This window comes from Mya arenaria, chromosome 8, assembly GCF_026914265.1.
Source record: "Mya arenaria isolate MELC-2E11 chromosome 8, ASM2691426v1".
Lineage (NCBI taxonomy): Eukaryota > Metazoa > Mollusca > Bivalvia > Myida > Myidae > Mya > Mya arenaria.
In genome coordinates, this window is record NC_069129.1 from 42,122,473 (window position 1) to 42,142,960 (window position 20,488).

Genomic DNA, 20,488 nt, shown 5'->3' on the forward strand with positions numbered 1-20,488 from the left:
TAAAAAAAATCCTTGCGAGGGGAGGGACCCAACCCTCCTTCGATTTACACATTCATACTCCCTCCCCAGATCTCAAATTCATAATGCAACTGACATTTTTAAACCCAAATTTAGTGTTAATATAAACACTATAAATATGTGATATAAGTGCATACATTTGGGTTTAAAAACTAGAGAGAGGGAGGAGGGCAACCCTCCCTTGTAGAAGGGTTTTCCTCCCTCACACGTCCTCCCACAATCGCCAATTGATGTATATATATATACATATATATATATATATGGAATATGGGACTAATAACAATCCTACTACCAGATGAAATGCATGGACAATTGAGATAAAAGTTGTAAATTTAAACGAACAGTTGATTGATCGTTTATTTTATGACTTTACATATTTAGACCATCGTCTGCAATTGTGCACAATGTGTAGCAACTGGTAACTACCTTTTACCGACTTACTGGGTTTTCACATAATGAAGCCGGGTATAAAGTGTCTTCTTTCAAGTTCTCTGAGAACCCGTAAGGAATTTACATTTATGTCATGTCCACACTATTTAAAGGCGCATACTCTGTTTTGACTTACTTGTTTATATTTATGAAATAAGTAATGAATTACTGATTGCATTAGGATCCGTTGACACTTCTTATTTAACATAGATCTGTCTTAAAGCGTACTCTGTATGCTTTTAAGCATTGTGTGATTACTGTACACTTATTAACAATGTATACTGTATAAATGCGCTTTTTTATGTATTTTTTTCACAAAAAATGTAACTCAAGGTATGCTAGAAAAAATATATAGAATGTGTGTCTGTTCCGTATAGAAAAATCCGACCATCGGGCACGCTGCGTATAGCCGGTAACTCGGCAAGCCTCGTTACCTGGCAACTCAGGTGCCCTCGGGTCGGATTTTTCTATCCGGGACGGAATCACATGACAGATATTATTATTAATATACATATTGCGTCAAGTTCATAAAGTGTTTTCATGTTTATTGTAAACATTAATCCACCGAACATCTGAGGTTGCTGACGCACTCATTGACGCATGGCAAAGGTGAATGGCTGGTAAATAGAGATTGACCAAATCATTGCAAAATCCACATCGATGTACATTACTGTCTCGATAACAACACTGTAAGTTGTCTATAAGTGTCAGCGACTATTAACCGCCAACATATATTGTGTTCATTTTAAATACCTTATGTTTCGTTTTGTTAAGGTATTCATAACACTGGACAATTTGTATATCAGTGTCATATCAATAATCAATTAACAATAGTGTGTATACATCCTCTTTTTATGTGTATGTTTATTTATTAATCCATGTGTTTTCTGCATTTTTTATTTTTTCTATTTATATGTATTCATTGTTGGCGGCAATAAAGTATTTAATTGAGTTGAATTGACGTACACATAAACATTTGAATGTAAACATCATTCGCTTGAATGTTTAAGTTCTAAATTGTGTTCACATTGCTTTGTGAATACTAATATGAAATTTATTTACGTTACCACTAATCACATTTATGTGTTTTACAAAAAACAAAACAGTTTTATTTCATCAAAATTACAGCTTATGGGTCTTTAAGAACGAGCATGCGCAAAGGAGGACATTGATTTACTTCCTTATTGGTTTCTATGATCAACACACATGAATGTAAATACAATTTGTGTTACTTTTATTGTATGTATTTATTCAGTTAATGTCACACTAAACTGGCTTCTATTAAAAAATACTTTTATAAGAAAAATATGTTTAAAATGTTATTTAAGGAAATCTTAATAAGGACTCAGTCATTACATGTACCTTCGTTTTTAAAAATAACATACTGAGATCTGTCATTTGGCCGATCTTAACTTGGTGTCCACTGATTTATAAGTATCTTGATAAGTGTTGGATCTTATTCGTAATTATAGATGGAGGTATCTGGTAAAAGACGTGACCCATACCTTAACAAGGGTTCCGCTGACGCCACGGTCTACTGTCAGCCATGTAAAAAAGGCGGCAAACGCGTGGTAGCCCACGGCTTCTGTCAAACCTGCGAGGAGTACATGTGTGATCCCTGTATCGAGGCCCATAAGAGGTTCAAGGTGTCCGGGAATCATATCATGTTGTCCAAATATAAGATGCCGTCCTCCTACCCGTCCATCAAGCAATCAGACATCGGTGAAACTGAATACTGTAAAAAACATCCGAAGGAGGTGATCAAGTTTTTCTGCCCGACCCACAGCGACCTTGGCTGCGGTGACTGTGTAGTCATCGCTCATCGCACGTGTGAAGTTGACTACATCACTGATGTGTCTAAAGATTTCGTCATCGGAAAGGAATTTCGAGAGCTAGAACCATCGATTAAACGAGAATACGATATTCTATCCGGGTACATAAGTGGGGTCGAGGAACTTTTCGACGAGGTTGTAAACCAGTCAAAGCATGAGATCGACAAACTGAGAAAATTCCGGGCAGAAATCAACACATACCTGGACCGCCGCGAGAAGGAACTGCTCGACAACCTCAAGGCAGTGAAGACCAAGGATGAAAACGACTTGACTGCACTAAAGACTGATTGTAAATCGGCGATGACGGCACTTGAGGCCATGAGGTCTGAACTGTCTTCAATTGACATCTCGGGTAACCAGCGGTACGTAACGGCAAGGCGAGCACAGAAGGAGCTACGGGGGATTCATGACGAGATGAAGAAGATGGCTGGTAGGATGAAGGCCCGGAGGTACCGGTTTACTAAGGACGCGGACACGGAGCAGCTGCTGGGATCGAAATTGGGCATTGGAACACTGGACATGGCGGGAGAGATGTTTCGTGGGAAAAGTATGTTAAATTATCACTTTACCCTTACCAAGTTTGCGTTGTGATTTTTTGAGTAAAACTCTAGGTAATGTGGCCTAAGTGGCCTTACTGTACATATTAGTATTGTCTCAAGGAACATATGGTAAAGATTCAGTTAAATGTATACCAAGGCTTTCATGACATCCCGACTGTTTTCATCCAAAATCATCAGAGCTAAAATTAACAGGGCTTTCATCTACTCAATATACTATAATAAAGACATTTTTCACCTTGATTACAGGGTAATGCGCTGACTCTAAGAACAGGGGTATACAAATTTAAGTGTTGCATTTATATGCCCTATTAAACACATTTCCCTATTCCTAATACAATACCCACTGTTAATCACATTGCCTGCATTTTAACACTATACCCACTGTTAATCACATTGCCCGATTCCTAACATTATATCCACTGTTAATCACAAAGTCTGATTCCTAAAACTAATCACATTGCCTGATTCCTACCACTATACCCACTGTTAACTCCTAACACTGTATCCACTGTTAATTACATTGCCTGATTCCTAACACTATACCCACTGTTAATCACATTGCCTGATTCCTAACACTATACCTACTGTTAATCACAATGCCTGATTTCCTACTGTTAATCACATTGCCTAATTCCTACTGTTAATCACATTGCCTAATTGCTACTGTTAATCACATTGCCTGATACCCACTGTTAATCACAATGCCTGATTCCTAACACTATACCTACTGTTAATCACAATGCCTTTTTCCTACTGTTAATCACATTGCCTAATTGCTACTGTTAATCACATTGCCTGATTCCTACTGTAAATCACGTTGCCTGATTCCTAACACTATAACCACTGATAATCACATTGCCTGAATCCTAACACTATAACCACAATAAATCACATTGCCTGATTCCTAACACTATACCCACTGTTAATTTCTAACACTATACCCACTGTTAATCACATTGCCTGATTCCTAACACTATACCTGCTGTTAATCACATTGCCTGATTCCTAACACTATACCTGCTGTTAATCACATTGCCTGATTCCTAACACTATACCCACTGTTAATTCCTAACGCTATACCCACTGTTAATCACATTGCCTGATTCCTAACAATATATACACTGTTAATCACATTGCCTGATTCCTAACACTATATCTGCTGTTAATCACATGGCCTGATTCCTAACACTATACCCACTGTTAATTTTTAACACTTTATCCACTGTAAATTACATTGCCTGATTCCTAACACTATAACCACTGTTAATAACATTGCCTGATTTCTAACACTATACCTACTGTTAATCACAATGCCTGATTTCCTACTGTTAATCACATTGCCTAATTCCTACTGTTAATCACATTGCCTGATTCCTAACACTATACCTACTGTTAATCACAATGCCTGATTTCCTACTGTTAATCACATTGCCTAATTCCTACTGTTAATCACATTGCCTGATTCCTATTGTAAATCACATTGCCTGATTCCTAACACTATACCCACTGTTAATCACATTGCCTGATTCCTAACACTATACCTATTGTTAATCACAATGCATTTTTTCCTACTGTTAATCACATTGCCTAATTACTACTGTTAATCACATTGCCTGATTCCTACTGTAAATCACATTGCCTGATTCCTAACACTTTACCCACTGATAATCACATTGCCAGAATCCTAACACTATAACCACTATAAATCACATTGCCTGATTCCTAACACTATACCAACTGTTAATTCCTAACACTATACCCACTGTTAATCACATTGCCTGATTCCTAACACTATACCTACTGTGAATCACAATGCCTGATTTCCTACAGTTAATCACATTGCCTGATTCCTACTATTAATCACATTGCCTTACTCCTACGGTTAATCACATTGCCTGATTCCTAACACTATACCCACTGTTAATCACATTGCCTGATTCCTAACACTATACCCACTTTTAATCACATTGCTTTATTCTCGACACTATACCAACTGTTAGTCACGTTGCCTGATTCCTACAACTATACACACTGTTAATTACAGTGCCTGATTCCTAACACTATACCCACTGTTAACCATATTGTCTGATTCCTAACACTATACCCACTGTTAATCACATTGCCTTATTCCTACCACTATACCAACTGTTAATCACATTGCTTGATTCCTACAACTATACCTATTGTTAATCAAGTTGCCTGATTCCTACCACTATACCCAGTGTAAATCCCATTGCCTGATTCCTACCACTATACACACTGTTAATCACATTGCCTTATTCCTACAACTATACCTACTGTTAATCACAATGCCTTTATTCCTGCTGTTAATCACATTGCCTAATTCATACTGTTTATCACATTGCCTGATTCCTACTGTAAATCACATTGCCTGATTCCTAACACTATACCCACTGATAATCATATTGCCTAACTCCTAACACTATAACCACTATTAATCACATTACCTGATTCCTAACACTATACCCACTGTTAATTCCTAACACTATACCCACTGTTAATCACATTGCCTGATTCCCAACACTATACCTACTGTTAATCACAATGCCTGATTTCCAACAGTTTATCACATTGCCTGATTCCTAATGTTAATCAAATTGCCTGATTTCTACTGTTAATCACATTGCCTGATTCCTAACACTATACCCACTGTTAATCACATTGCCTGATTTATAACACTATACCCACTTTTAATCACATTGCTTTATTCTCGACACTATACCAACTGTTAGTCACGTTGCCTGATTCCTACTACTATACACACTGTTAATTACAGTGCCTAATTCCTAACACTATACCCACTGTTAACCACATTGCCTGATTTATAACTCTTTACCCATTGTTAATCACATTGCCTGATTCCTAACACTATACCCACTGTTAATTCCTAACACTATACCCACTGTTAATCACATTGCCTGATTCCTAACACTATACCTGCTGGTAATCACATTGCCTAATTCCTAACACTATACCTGCTGTTAATCACATTGCCTGATTCCTCACACTATTCCCACTGTTAATAACACTGCCTGATTCCAGCCATTATACCCACTGTTAATCACATTGCCTGATTCCTAACACTATATCCACTGTTAATCACATTGCCTGATTCCTAACACTATACCACTGTTAAACACATCCCCTGATTCCTACCACTATACCCAATGTTAATCACATTGCCTGATTCCTAAAACTCTACCTACTGTTTATCACATTGACTGATTCCTACCACTATACCTACTGTTAATCACATTGCCTGATTCCTACCAATATACCCACCGTTTATCACATTGCCTGATTCCTACCACAATGCCTACTGTTCATCACATTGCCTGATTCCTACCTCTATACCTACTGTTCATCACATTGCCTGATTCCTACCACTATACCTGCTGTGAATCACATTGCCTGATTCCTACCACAATATCCACTGTTAATCACATTGCCTGATTCCTACCTCTATACCTACTGTTCATCACATTGCCTGATTCCTACCACTATACCTGCTGTGAATCACATTGCCTGATTCCTACCACAATAACCACTGTTAATCACATTGCCTGATTCCTACCACCATACCAACTGTTAATCACATTGCCTGATTCCTACCACTATACCTACTTTTAATCACATTGCCTGATTCCTACCACTATACCCACTGTTAATCACATTGCCTAATTCCTAACAATGTACCCACTGTTAATCCCATTGTCTGATACCTAACACTATATCCACTGTTAATCACACTGCCTGATTCTTACCACTATACCCACTGTTAGTCACATTGCCTGATTCCTACCACTTTACCCATTGTTAATCATATTGCCTGATTCCTAACCCTATACCCACTGTTAATCCCATTGACTGGTTTCATTATGACATTGCCTGATTCCTACCACTATACCCACTGTTTGTCACATTGCCTGATTTTTAACACTATACCTACTGTTCATCACGTTGCCTGATTCCTACCACTATAACCACTGTTTATCACATTGCCTGATTCCTACTACTATACCCACAGTTTGTCACATTGCCTGATCCTTAACACTATACCTACTGTTCATCAGGTTGCCTGATTCCTACCACTATACCCACTGTTTATCACATATCCTGATTTCTACCACCATAACCACTGTTAATCACAATGCCTGATTCCTTACACTATACCCATTGTTAATCACATTTTCTGATTCCTACCACTATACCTACTATTAATCATATGGCCTAATTCCTACCACTTTACCCACTTTCATGTTAATCACATTGCCTGATTCCTAACACTTTATTAACCGTTAATCACATTGCCTTAATCCTTAACACAATATCCACTGTTAATCTCATTGCCTGATTCCTACCACTTTAATAACTGTTAATCATATTGCCTGATTCCTACAGTTATACCTACTAATAATCACATTGCCAGAATCTTAACACTATACCCACTGTGTTAATCATATTGCCTGATTCCTAACACTTTACTCACTGTTAATCACATTGCCTAACTCTAACCCTATACCCACTGTTAATCAAATTGCCTGATTCCTACCACTATATCCACTGTTAATCACATTGCTTGATTCTTACCACTATACGTACCGTTAATCACATTGCCTGATTCCTAACACTATACCCACTGTTAATCATATTGCCTGATTCCTAACACTATACCCACTGTTAATCACATTGTCTAATTTCTAGCACTATACCTGCTGTTAATCAAATTGCCTGATTCTTAACACTATACCCACTGTTAATCACATTGTTTGATTCCTACCACTATACCCTCTGTTAATCACATTGCCTGATTCCTAACAATATACCACCTGTTAATCACATTGCCTGATTCCTAACACTATACCCTCTGTTAATCACATTGTCTAATTCCTAGCACTATACCTGCTGTTAATCAATTTGCCTGATTCTTAACACTATACCCTCTGTTAATCACATTGTCTAATTCCTAGCACTATACCTGCTGTTAATCAAATTGCCTGATTCCTAACACTATACCCTCTGTTAATCACATTGTCTAATTCCTTGCACTATACCTGCTGTTAATCAAATTGCCTGATTCTTAACACTATACCCTCTGTTAATCAAATTGCCTGATTCCTAACACTATACCACCTGTTAATCACATTGCCTGATTCCTAACATTATACCCTCTGTTAATCACATTGCCTGATTCCTAACACTATACCACCTGTTAATCACATTGCCTGATTCCTAACACTCTATCCACTGTTAATCACATTGCCTGATTCCTAACACTATACCACCTGTTAATCACATTGCCTGATTCCTAACACTATATCCACTGTCAATCACATTGCCTGATTTCTAACAATATATCCACTGTTAATCATATTGCCTAATTCCTACCACTATACCTGCTGTGAATCACATTGCCTGATTCCTACCACAATAACCACTGTTAATCACATTGCCTGATTCCTACCACCATACCAACTGTTAATCACATTGCCTGATTCCTACCACTATACCTACTGTTAATCACATTGCCTGATTCCTACCACTATACCCACTGTTAATCACATTGCCTAATTCCTAACAATGTACCCACTGTTAATCCCATTGTCTGATACCTAACACTATATCCACTGTTAATCACGCTGCCTGATTCCTACCACTATACCCACTGTTAGTCACATTGCCTGATTCCTACCACTTTACCCATTGTTAATCATATTGCCTGATTCCTAACCCTATACACACTGTTAATCCCATTGACTGGTTTCATTATGACATTGCCTGATTCCTACCACTATACCCACTGTTTGTCACATTGCCTGATTTTTAACACTATACCTACTGTTCATCACGTTGCCTGATTCCTACCACTATAACCACTGTTTATCACATTGCCTGATTCATACTACTATACCCACAGTTTGTCACATTGCCTGATCCTTAACACTATACCTACTGTTCATCACGTTGCCTGATTCCTACCACTATACCCACTGTTTATCACACATCCTGATTCCTACCACCATAACCACTGTTAATCACAATGCCTGATTCCTTACACTATACCGATTGTTAATCACATTTTCTGATTCCTACCACTATACCTGCTATTAATCATATGGCCTAATTCCTACCACTTTACCCCTTTTCATGTTAATCACATTGCCTGATTCCTAACACTTTATTAACCGTTAATCACATTGCCTTAATCCTTAACACAATATCCACTGTTAATCTCATTGCCTGATTCCTACCACTTTAATAACTGTTAATCATATTGCCTGATTCCTACAGTTATACCTACTAATAATCACATTGCCAGAATCTTAACACTATACCCACTGTGTTAATCATATTGCCTGATTCCTAACACTTTACTCACTGTTAATCACATTGCCTAACTCTAACCCTATACCCACTGTTAATCAAATTGCCTGATTCCTACCACTATATCCACTGTTAATCACATTGCTTGATTCCTACCACTATACGTACCGTTAATCACATTGCCTGATTCCTACCACTATACCAACTGTTAATCACATTGCCTGATTCCTAACACTATACCCACTGTTAATCATATTGCCTGATTCCTAACACTATACCCACTGTTAATCACATTGTCTAATTTCTAGCACTATACCTGCTGTTAATCAAATTGCCTGATTCTTAACACTATACCCACTGTTAATCACATTGCCTGATTCCTACCACTATACCCACTGTTAATCACATTGCCTGATTCCTAACAATATACCACCTGTTAATCACATTGCCTGATTCCTAACACTATACCCTCTGTTAATCACATTGTCTAATTCCTAGCACTATACCTGCTGTTAATCAAATTGCCTGATTCTTAACACTATACCCTCTGTTAATCACATTGTCTAATTCCTAGCACTATACCTGCTGTTAATCAAATTGCCTGATTCTTAACACTATACCCTCTGTTAATCACATTGTCTAATTCCTAGCACTATACCTGCTGTTAATCAAATTGCCTGATTCTTAACACTATACCCTCTGTTAATCACATTGCCTGATTCCTAACACTATACCACCTGTTAATCACATTGCCTGATTCCTAACACTATACCCTCTGTTAATCACATTGCCTGATTCCTAACACTATACCACCTGTTAATCACATTGCCTGATTCCTAACACTCTATCCACTGTTAATCACATTGCCTGATTCCTAACACTATACCACCTGTTAATCACATTGCCTGATTCCTAACACTATATCCACTGTCAATCACATTGCCTGATTTCTAACAATATATCCACTGTTAATCATATTGCCTAATTCCTACCACTATACCTGCTGCTAATCACATTGCCTGATTCTTAATACTATACCCACTGTAAATGACATTGCCTGATTCCTAACACTATACCCACTGTTAATCACATTGCCTGATTCCTACCACTTTACCCACTGTTAATCACATTGCCTGATTTCTTAATCACATTGCCTGATTCCTACCACTATACCTACTGTTAATCACATTGCCTGATTCCTACCACTATACACACTGTTAATCACATTGCCTGATTCCTAACACTTTACCCATTGTTATTCACATTGCCTGTTTGTAACACTATACCCACTGTTAATTACATTGCCTGATTCCTTACACTATACCCACTGCTAATCGCACTGCCTGATTCCTAACACTATACCGACTGTAAATCACATTCCTTAAGTTATAACCATTATAAATCACAGGTGAGGATCCAATGCATGGAGCAATGGGCATAACAAAGGGTGTCAAACGATCGGAGCATAAATTATTTGGTTCAGAAATCAACATCTGGGTAAGCCAACCATTTAAAAATGAGGAACCAGTAAGTCAGTGTCTTTAGTGTGTTTTGAAATATATATATATATATATATATATATATATATATATATATATATATATATATATATATATATATATATATATATATATATATATATAGAGAGAGAGAGAGAGAGAGAGAGAGAGCGTAATACTAACACGATACAAGTTAACTGTATCACCTTGTACAAATGACAATGCTAAATGGTTTCTTTTCTAAGAAAAAACTAAATATGGGTGCGACCTAACAATAGGGTCAGTCTGGTAAACTGAATCAAAACATTATTGTTTTACCTGAATTGTATAAATCTTTAAGTGATTATCAAGTATTTTTTCAAGTATTATCAAAACAATGTTGTCTTGTAATATTGCATGTTTGTTTATGAAAGTGCAGACATATAATTAAAACACCTCAATAGGACAACAAATGGGAATGCGAAATCTGCACGTATGTCAACCCGCCGACATCTGCAGAATGTGAGGTATGTCGGATACTAAGGCCAAAGGACTATATGGTGCCACCAGACGACATGATTATGAACGCGGAAATGAAGACACGAGGAAAGCTACTAGCTCTGTAAATTTAACATTAGTGGTTAACACATTTACTTCTCACCAAAACATCCTGGTTATAGTCCCTGAACGTATGCGGGTTGGGTTTGTGGCACCACGCCGGACGTAGTGAGTTTCCTTCGGCCTACTCAGTTTCCCCCAAAACACAAGACATCACTTTTTTGCAACATCGTGCCAACAAGATTTAATATAATTGTCTTCACAGTCATCTTATAGAAAAATGTTAACTAAAACTTAAATACAATTGTTCATTTTTTTCACATTCATTTTTGCAAATACGAATGGACTAAAGATGATTCTAGATCAATGTGCTTTTTTGAGTGTAGACTTTGACTTAAGACTGTTTGTAATCATGGCCCCAGATGTCTGGAATTTTTCTTTTATCATTTTGGCAATTACTTTATGGCCAAGGTTTAAGATGTAAGCATATGATTCCCTTCATCTAGCCTTAACACACTCCTGAACCATTTAACTCTTAAATAATTATGGTCACATTTAGTGACATCATTGCAGTCTTAAAAATACATCTTAACAGTTACAGTAAGAAACACAACGTAACATCACGTGTTCTTTCCTGTTGCAGGCTTCTAAAAAACCCGGCTAGCATAGACAGTTGAGCGGGCCTCCGAACGTGACCTTGACAACCTACTCTAGTTTCATGATGCCCTTCAGGATAAACTTCACTATGATCAAAAGAACAACCCAGAAAACAGTCGACCTGCAAAAAAACACAACAACAACAAATAAAAAGACTGAGAGCTCAGTGATGATGATGCTTGAACTAGACTGATGTCTCAGTGACATTTCTGTGAAACATTCTGAGATACTCTTAAAAGCTTTCAAGATGGAGTGACAATGACTTTGATCTCAGTGGTGATGATGTCAGAGCTAGATGAATTTCTCAATGACATTTGTAGAATATTTGTTTTAAAACAAAAGCAAAAGAACATAATGTAAGGACGCTTGTTTTTATATTTTTATTATTTTTTATGGTCAGCATGCTTTTACTGGTGTGTATACACTTTCAGATTTTACTGAACACTCCTTTAAAAAAGTGCACAATACTGTCATTAGCAAAACCTCGAGCAGACATCAACTTAAGTATTTAATATTTATGTTTAGGGGCGGTATCCATAAAATTTCTTAAGTCACTTAGCCAATTTAAGTTTCTCTTAAAACACATGAAATAAAAAATAAAGAATCTCCAAAATACTTTATTTTCATGACCTTATTTAAAAAAATACTCTTATGTGAAAAACACTTCTACATTACTTTAACTTGACTATGAAAATTTTAGACAATTGACTTAAGTAAGGAATTGCCTTAAGTAGTTTTTTGAATAACGCTCCTGGTCTCAAACTTAACAAGACAAAAACCAATGGACTTTGGATAGGCTTATTGAAAAAAAAAGGATATCGATATGATATATGATATAAAACTACATCTAAATACGTTAAATCTCTTGGTGTCCATTTTGGCAACGATAAAGATAAATGATGGACTGACAATATTGAAAATTGCAAACAGCTTATTAATGCATGGAACAAACGTAAACTTACATTCTTTGGTAAGATAACTCTTGCCAAAACCCTAATTTTCCCAAAACTTGCATACCTAGCCCAAAATAGTGTAACAACCGCTTCTATAATCAATATAATAAATTCAATGATTTTTTTCTGGAACAGAAAAAGAACAAAATAAAGCCCACCACAATTATTGAAAACAAGCTTGAAGTAGGCTAAGAAATGCCAAATTCAGTTGTTTTTTCTAAAACTATAAAAATAAAATTGGTAACTCACCTGATCAACACAGACAACGCTAGCTGGAAAATAATACCAAATGTACTGTTTGACCAGTTCGGAAAGAATTTCCTTATCTTTCACATGAAAATAGATTAACCTATCTATAAAAATACTGTCAATATGAATTCATTTCACGCAAACGGTTGTTAACCAAACCAAAATAGCTCACAACTATTATACCATTAAGAAGGAAATTATTTGGGTAATAGATTCATAAAATACAATAATAAAAGCCTTTTTTTTGAAAAAAATGGATTGACTCTGATTTAATATTCATAAACGACATTATTTCTAATACTGGCAGCATGGACACAAATACAGTTTTAAATAATCTCAAAAATTTATTCATAGCAAATTGGATTACAGAACTAAATACGATTAAAAAGGCTATTCGCCTAGTCGCCTGGAAGAATACATTGAAGTCATGAATATCCATCAGTACCGAAGTCAACACTACACTAAGACTAAAGTTTCAAAACAAAGCTCTTGTAGATATGACAAATAAAGATATTTATCAGCTTTTTATCAAGCAAACTTTCGAAAAACCTTATATTCATAATTACTGGAATCGACTTGTAGGAGACCATATTGAATGGAAATCATTGTATTACTTAGTCCATAAATCCATCGTCGTCAAACAAAATTATAAAAAGATAAAATTGTTTCACAACCTTGTGGTAACCAATTTAAATTTATTTTCTTCGGAGCTGACCGATTATCCTTTATGTTTCCGTAGTAATGAATAAAAGGACTTTGAACATTTTTTATCGAATGTTCTATATTAACCAATGTTTGGTCAACCATAAATGCTTTGCTAAGAAAATGCGGTATAAACGCATTGATTAACAACATAAAATACATTTTGTAGGAAATTAGATAAAATTCTGGAACTGTTGGTCAAGTCAAGTCAAATTTTATTTGTAAATAAGGCATCCGGCCCATATAAAAAACATATACAATACAAAACATAAAATCTATAGGGTTTTGTTTTCTAAATGACAACCATTTTTCCTTATCTTTTAATTTCATTAATACATTTACAAAGGATGCTATATGTTTTATTCGGTGATCGTTTAGACATGGCATTAGAATTATGAATTTTCGAATTTCTTGCCTACCTGTGTACCATTTATTGATATAAAATTGCCTTTCTTGCTTGAATTTGTTACATTAAAAAACCCCATGAAATTCATCTTCTACACTTCTAATATCAAAACAAATTAAGCAATATCTACACCATCGATTTTCCCTTTCGATACCCAAATGTCGACCAGTCTCAATAACCAATTTATGGCTAGAATATCGAAATTTCGCTCACGATTTCCTCACATAAATGGTAGATTAATACATTAATATTTTTCTGGGTTTAGCAAAGTTTTAAAATGCTTATATGTGTCACATCGTGTTGAGTCTCTCACATTTTCGAACCAGTTTTGTCTTTTACAATCAACTAACCTTTAAATGATAAAGGATATTAAAAAATCACAAACATTTCCAACTTCCTGACTTAGCCTAACAAAACCAAAACCATATTGTGTAATAAATTCTTTACAGATGTAACCCAACTTTTCCCTCCAATGTTATCATGTCGTTTGAGCATTTAATAACAGTTTCTTGGATAACGTTCATTGGATATAATTATATAGTAGTTTGCGCCAGTACTTAATACATTTTACATGATGATAATTTCATAGAAGAAACCTCCCATATTCCTCCAACACAATCGTTGACATAATAATTTAACCCCAAAAATTGAATTTGTACTTGTGTAAGAATATCAGATATCACCGTGCCATATAATACACCCGTATTTAAAACCCTATTAAATAATGGACGCAGTACTTAAGTTATGGCTTGTCTTGTACTGTGGTAAAATACAGCTCCAAATCCATCAGATTTCCCCTTTTTCAATTTTGAAATGCTTGCAATAACCTCCACATCAGTGATATCACAATATTTTCGTATTTATCATTAAATCTATTAGTATCAAAAACTATACTGTTCAGGTTTGGTTGATCATCATTAAACAATAATCATTGAAAATAGTTCCACCATGTTGCAGGGTCTACGCGCAAAGGTTCTTTTTTCTATAACGTTGGGACATTTTGAAAAAATTCCCGAAGGATTTTGAATTACAATTAGACAATACAAGCCTTTTAGTGAAACACGTAATTTTGAATTGTCTACGCAATGAAATATAGTTTTGAAAATCTAACAACCCGCTAGTCCATCGAAATCTTCGTAATGCAGCGTACTTTAATTGTTTAGCTAAAGCACAGTCTCTGTCCCACTAGGGTTGATTGCTTGAAATTGCAGCGCAATTTGTTGAATTGACGTTGTTTACGCGCATTTGCGGTGTAAATATAACTAATGAATTACGTGATTGACGTCATTATCAGGGATATGAATGCAGTTGGGCTGGTTAAAGCACACTAGTTGGGCTGGTTAAAGCACACTTTAACTAGCCCAACCGCGTTTATAACCCTAAAATGACATCAATTACGCGAATCATTCCTTAGTTTATGATGCAACTAGTTGACAGTATTTATGGGCATAATGTCACTGATATGTTTAATTGCTTGGTTAATCGTTATGCCCCGTTTGTATTAAAATAAAGCTGACCTTTGATGGATGATAATTAGAAGTTTTAAATTTGCTACATGGGTTTGCTCCTTTTACGTTAAAATTGGAATTACAATTGGTTTGACTATGATAAATGCTCCAACGCAAGCGACATATCCAATTCTGCGGAATTATACTATTTTTTAGGCTTTATTTAAATGTAAACACTGCTTTATACACACGTTTAAAATGTGGTGTGCATCTATTTTATGCCAGAGCTTAATATTATGTTGCTCTGAATTGTTGAATCTTTATGTGCTTTTATTTTTTGCTGTTTACTGTTAAGGCGCTTTGAATAAATAAAATAAAAACTGTATTAGTTTTATGTACAAGAGTTTTGTAAAGTTTGTATTTGTAAAACATCGTTTAACATGTTTCCTGGTAGATCCAGAATTATGGCCATGCCTCATTTCTGGTAAGAGGTGGTGGGCATGAACTCATAACGTCATCTGTGAGAGGGGGACAACTGTATAACCAGGCCCCAATATCACGAACATACTGTCTCAACTTAAACAAAATCTTGATTATAATGTTCTAGGAAATAAAATCTAGTTGTTAGTTCGACTATTTGAAGACTATGCAGGGCTTTACTACTCACCCTTGCGACGGCGTCACACCTTGGTAAGGTTTGGCAAACAAGCATCTTAAAGTCATTATCTCAGCAAATACATCATGTACTGCGTTGAAACTTTTATTAACGTCCCTACGCACAAAAGACAAACACATGTTTGAATGGGGAAATACTTCGATTTGTTTTGACACATGTTAGAGCAGTGTGGTTCACACAAGCTTATACAAACAACAAACAAATACTCAACATAATTTCTTTACCAAGTTCGAACGTACTGTCCCATTCAGTTTGAATTTTGCCGGCCCATCCGGTACATGTCCTGACCAAACCTGCAAACTACTAGGTATCAATAGTTACAAATAGTTACAAAGTTATTGTGGGTTAATCTTACAAACGGTGATACAGGTTTCATCATATAGCCTTCATAGAAATGACAGCCGCCCACAAAAAACAGCCGGTGGATAAAACGTGTCACCGTAGAGATGCACGTACGGGTTAACTAAAACAGCTAACCCCTGATTCATTCCTCAAAATATAGGAACTACGGAATCCATTCGGACATGCATGCATGTGAGGAACACATTTCAAACATGTATATACATTTTGTTTTATTTTTCGAATTTGAATAACATCAACGTTCACTGTGAGAAGTCAAGCCTAGAACTAATTTGCCCGCAAATATAGGTGGTGTGGTGTGTAAGCTTATAAATACTCGTACTCGGGCCTTGCCCATTCGGCTAGTGCTCCGATAAGATTGTTAGTCATTTTATGTTTTTTTGAGCAGAGTGCACAGACAGATTAACCCTTGTTAGAGCTACCCTGTTTTATTTTACGTGTACCAGTGTATAGAACTTTCCAACTTACTTATTAAATGAAATAAGATTACTCTATTTTGAATATAATGCAGAAACGATCCCTTTATTATTCGACATAGAAATTCTGGTTAAAGCCTGTAAGCGTGAATAATCCAATATCTATATATAGCAACTACTTAATGTATTTCTTTTAAACTTTATAAAAAAGGTCCCCAACAATCCAACTTACTTATTTCATCAAATTAAATCACTATATCTTGCATTAAATATAATTTTTGCACCTTTTTTATTGGACTTACAAATTCTTGTTCAGGTTTTGTATGTCAGCACATATAAGTCACCAACTCATTATTTACTTGATGTTTTGCATTGAAACATTCAACAATCATGTTAGATAATTATATATTGCATATTTGGCATATTTTACCCCTTTATTACATGACTTCAGGTTTTGCATGTAAGCACATATAAGTCAATATCTCAGCAACTGCTTGATGTATTGCGTTGGAAGTATATACAATCAAGAAAGATAACTTTATCTTGCTTGTAATGCAAAGTACTGTCCTTATTATTGGACTTAGAAATTCTGGTTAAGGTTTTGCATGTTAGCACACATAAGTCAATTTTTCAGCAAATACTTAATGCATTGTATTTAGACTTTACCCAAGGGTTCTCAACCATTCATCGTACTTAGTCAAGTTAGATTATAGTGGCGGAAAAGTCTGACCAGCCCTCTCTTTAACAGCTCTTGTTTTAAATGAGTACATTGTTTTCTGTATCATAATTTTTCTACAAAGGTAAATATGCTTTTAAAATGGTAAAACATTTATTATTATGAATCACACCATGGTGTTATGTGTACAAATTAAGTTAGAGTAGAGATTGAGGAATGGCTGAAATATTTTCTTGATACTTGGGCCTGACCACTCTCAGCCCATAAAAATACCATTTGAGGGCTAAAATAACTTCCAAGACAAGGGTATTTTTGTGAGTCGGTCGCGTAAGGACAAACAAACTATCTATTAACTGTGGCATGTAAAAACCACTAACCCTTTTTAGACCTTAATTTTTGAGTTTTGTGATAGGATTATTACGTTTGCATTATTATTGCTTGGTGTGGTAAGCATTGGCGCAAAGCTATTATGAAACCCATTGTATTTTCATATTTTATTTCTTTATATGTTAAAGGCGATCGTTAACAGAATCGGCGAAAATTGTTTTTAACTTGTGTTGAAATTAAATTATTTTACTCCTTTTTTTAAAAAACAACAACAACAACATCAGACAGTAAATGACAGAACAGAAATTTGTAAACCCAAGCCTAAAACCATTCAGATTTATTTTGTTGTAGTAGCACTTATAAATAGAAATTAACAGTTAAAGAAAAAGCTAATTTGTATGGTGTTTTACCATTGAAAAAAGCATTTTGTTCGCATTTCATAGATTTTTATGACCTAAAAGGGCGGCATAATGTTTGCTGAATATATGACAATAGGTATGTCCGTCCCAATGGTTTCCAATCAATAGCTTAGACAGCTTGGCCATGACTTGCAGTTTGACCCTTTTGCGTTTTGGGCCAATTGTTGGTCAGATGTCACGGACTTGAACTGAAAATACAATTTCATTAACTAAAAAACGCTTGGGTCCAGTGACCTCAAACTTTGTAGACAGGTTGGTCATGACCAGTAAATTTGTCAGTGGGCCAAATGTCCAGGTCATGTTGACTTTCAGCTGAAAATCCATTTTTGATCAATAACTGAAGAATGCTACGGCCAACGGACTTATAGAAAGGTTGTTAGTGACCACAAGATGAACTCTTCTAATCTTAAGGTCAGTGGTGACATTGAGTTGACCCCCTCTCCCAAAACCTGTTTCTGATCAATAACTGAAGAACATTGAGGCAACTGGACTTAAATCTTTGTAGGCAGGTTGGTCATGACCAGCACATGACCCATACCCGTTTGATGTTATCATAGTTGATGTACATTTTGGCCTAGGAAACTCATACTTATTGATATTGTATATCAGGACTTCGATACAGCAAAACAATAAAGCCATGTGCATACATCATCCATGTAGTAATAGTTATTTGTATGTTCATTTATGTGTTTTTTCATACTATATTTCTATAGAAAAAACCTGGCATAATATATCTGTTTCATTAAGTGTTCACATAAATAAATGTTATATATTGCCCATCAATCTAACTTAAAAGTATAACGACACAAATTGACATCCACTTCATCTTGCAGTGACTTATTATCTTCGTCTTCTTTTTTCATTTTTAAAAATGCTAGATACTAATGTTTTTTATGCTGTACAGGAAGATTGTAATGAATATATATTAGATTGAGGGCATCTGTCTTAATAGGCACAAACCAAAAACTATTGGCAGTCTGTCCAAAGAGGCTATTCATGAGCATTTGTCACATTCCTTTGACGGGGCTTGTTTTTTGTCTCTGACTTTATATAAGTTAACCTGTTATTAACACATTTAAGCAGAGATGGAGGAGCGTAACCAAAGCTTCCAGCAGCTCCAGGAAGGGGACACAGACAAGGTCATCTCCAACATGGCTGAGTTCAGGTACCCGAGGATAATCCCTCGGAGACGGAGTAGTTCTCAGAGAGTGCTTTTACTCATTCTGCAAGGAAGGGTATCTATTATTCTCGATGCTTTTCGTTGTGGATACACTTATAACTTATCATGATCTTCTTCGTGAAGTCAGTGATAGTTGAAACGCATCAACCAGAAATTGGTCTGGAAGAAGGTTTTTTCAGTATTTCATATCTTTTGTCCGCAGCAAATCTCCAAAAGTCTTTGAGGTATTTACTACAAACTTGTACATATAGATCATGTTAAGTGCAGTGCACTAGAATCACCACTCAGGCTGATATAGATTTTTAGTCATTGTCCTTGGTTCATTGCCATACCTTATTTTTGTCCAGGATACGTCCAACAGTATTTGAGGTATTGACTTCAAACATCATACTCAGATATATCGTATACAAGAACCATAACTCTTGGTGCAGTATTTCTTTAGTTATTGCCCTTTCTTCATTTTCATATTTAATTTTTGTCCGAAACAATACACCCAAAGTATTTGAAGTTTTGAGGTCACAGAAACCTTTTGTCTGGATATGTTTATAGACCGGTACTTTTGAAGCAAATTTTCCTTAATGAAAATAATTTAATTAATGATTGTTTTCACAATTCACGCACTGGCAGATAACCACAGAAGTAACCAGGGACGCTGAATTGACAGTTACTAAATAAGAACAAAACTCAGTTTCTGTTAGGAATTGTTACATTCAGCGGGCTTTTCAAGCTCGGTCTATTCAAAATCAGTGTAAGCATAACCATATTTGAAAATGTACTTTTCCCGTCCGTTGTAGTTTCT

General features: G+C 35.7%; 1 protein-coding gene across 5 annotated transcripts; it reads left to right on the top strand.

The window, feature by feature from the left end:
* The first annotated feature begins 1,618 nt into the window (after positions 1 to 1,618).
* On the top strand, positions 1,619 to 16,020 carry LOC128244921 (E3 ubiquitin-protein ligase TRIM33-like). 5 transcript variants are annotated; one of them, XM_052963065.1, is made up of 5 exons: positions 1,619 to 1,659; positions 1,920 to 2,826; positions 10,593 to 10,681; positions 11,127 to 11,284; positions 11,864 to 16,020. In XM_052963065.1, exons 1-5 carry the CDS (start codon positions 1,654 to 1,656, stop codon positions 11,895 to 11,897), a joined length of 1,194 nt encoding a protein of 397 aa, XP_052819025.1. In that variant the 5' UTR covers positions 1,619 to 1,653; the 3' UTR covers positions 11,898 to 16,020. The 5 variants fall into 5 exon arrangements, with proteins under 5 accessions (XP_052819025.1, XP_052819027.1, XP_052819029.1 ...); XM_052963067.1 differs by having other exon boundaries at positions 11,127 to 11,266; positions 11,862 to 16,020; XM_052963066.1 differs by lacking the exon at positions 1,619 to 1,659 and adding an exon at positions 1,665 to 1,686.
* Positions 16,021 to 20,488: the final 4,468 nt, after the last annotated feature.

What these genes read in the sequence shown, in the direction of transcription:
- LOC128244921 (XM_052963065.1), top strand. An exon ending in GTTCAGAAATCAACATCTGG is followed by an intron (nt 10,682 to 11,126) that starts GTAAGCCAACCA and finishes ACACCTCAATAG; the next exon opens with GACAACAAATGGGAATGCGA. An exon ending in CGAGGAAAGCTACTAGCTCT is followed by an intron (nt 11,285 to 11,863) that starts GTAAATTTAACA and finishes TTCCTGTTGCAG; the next exon opens with GCTTCTAAAAAACCCGGCTA.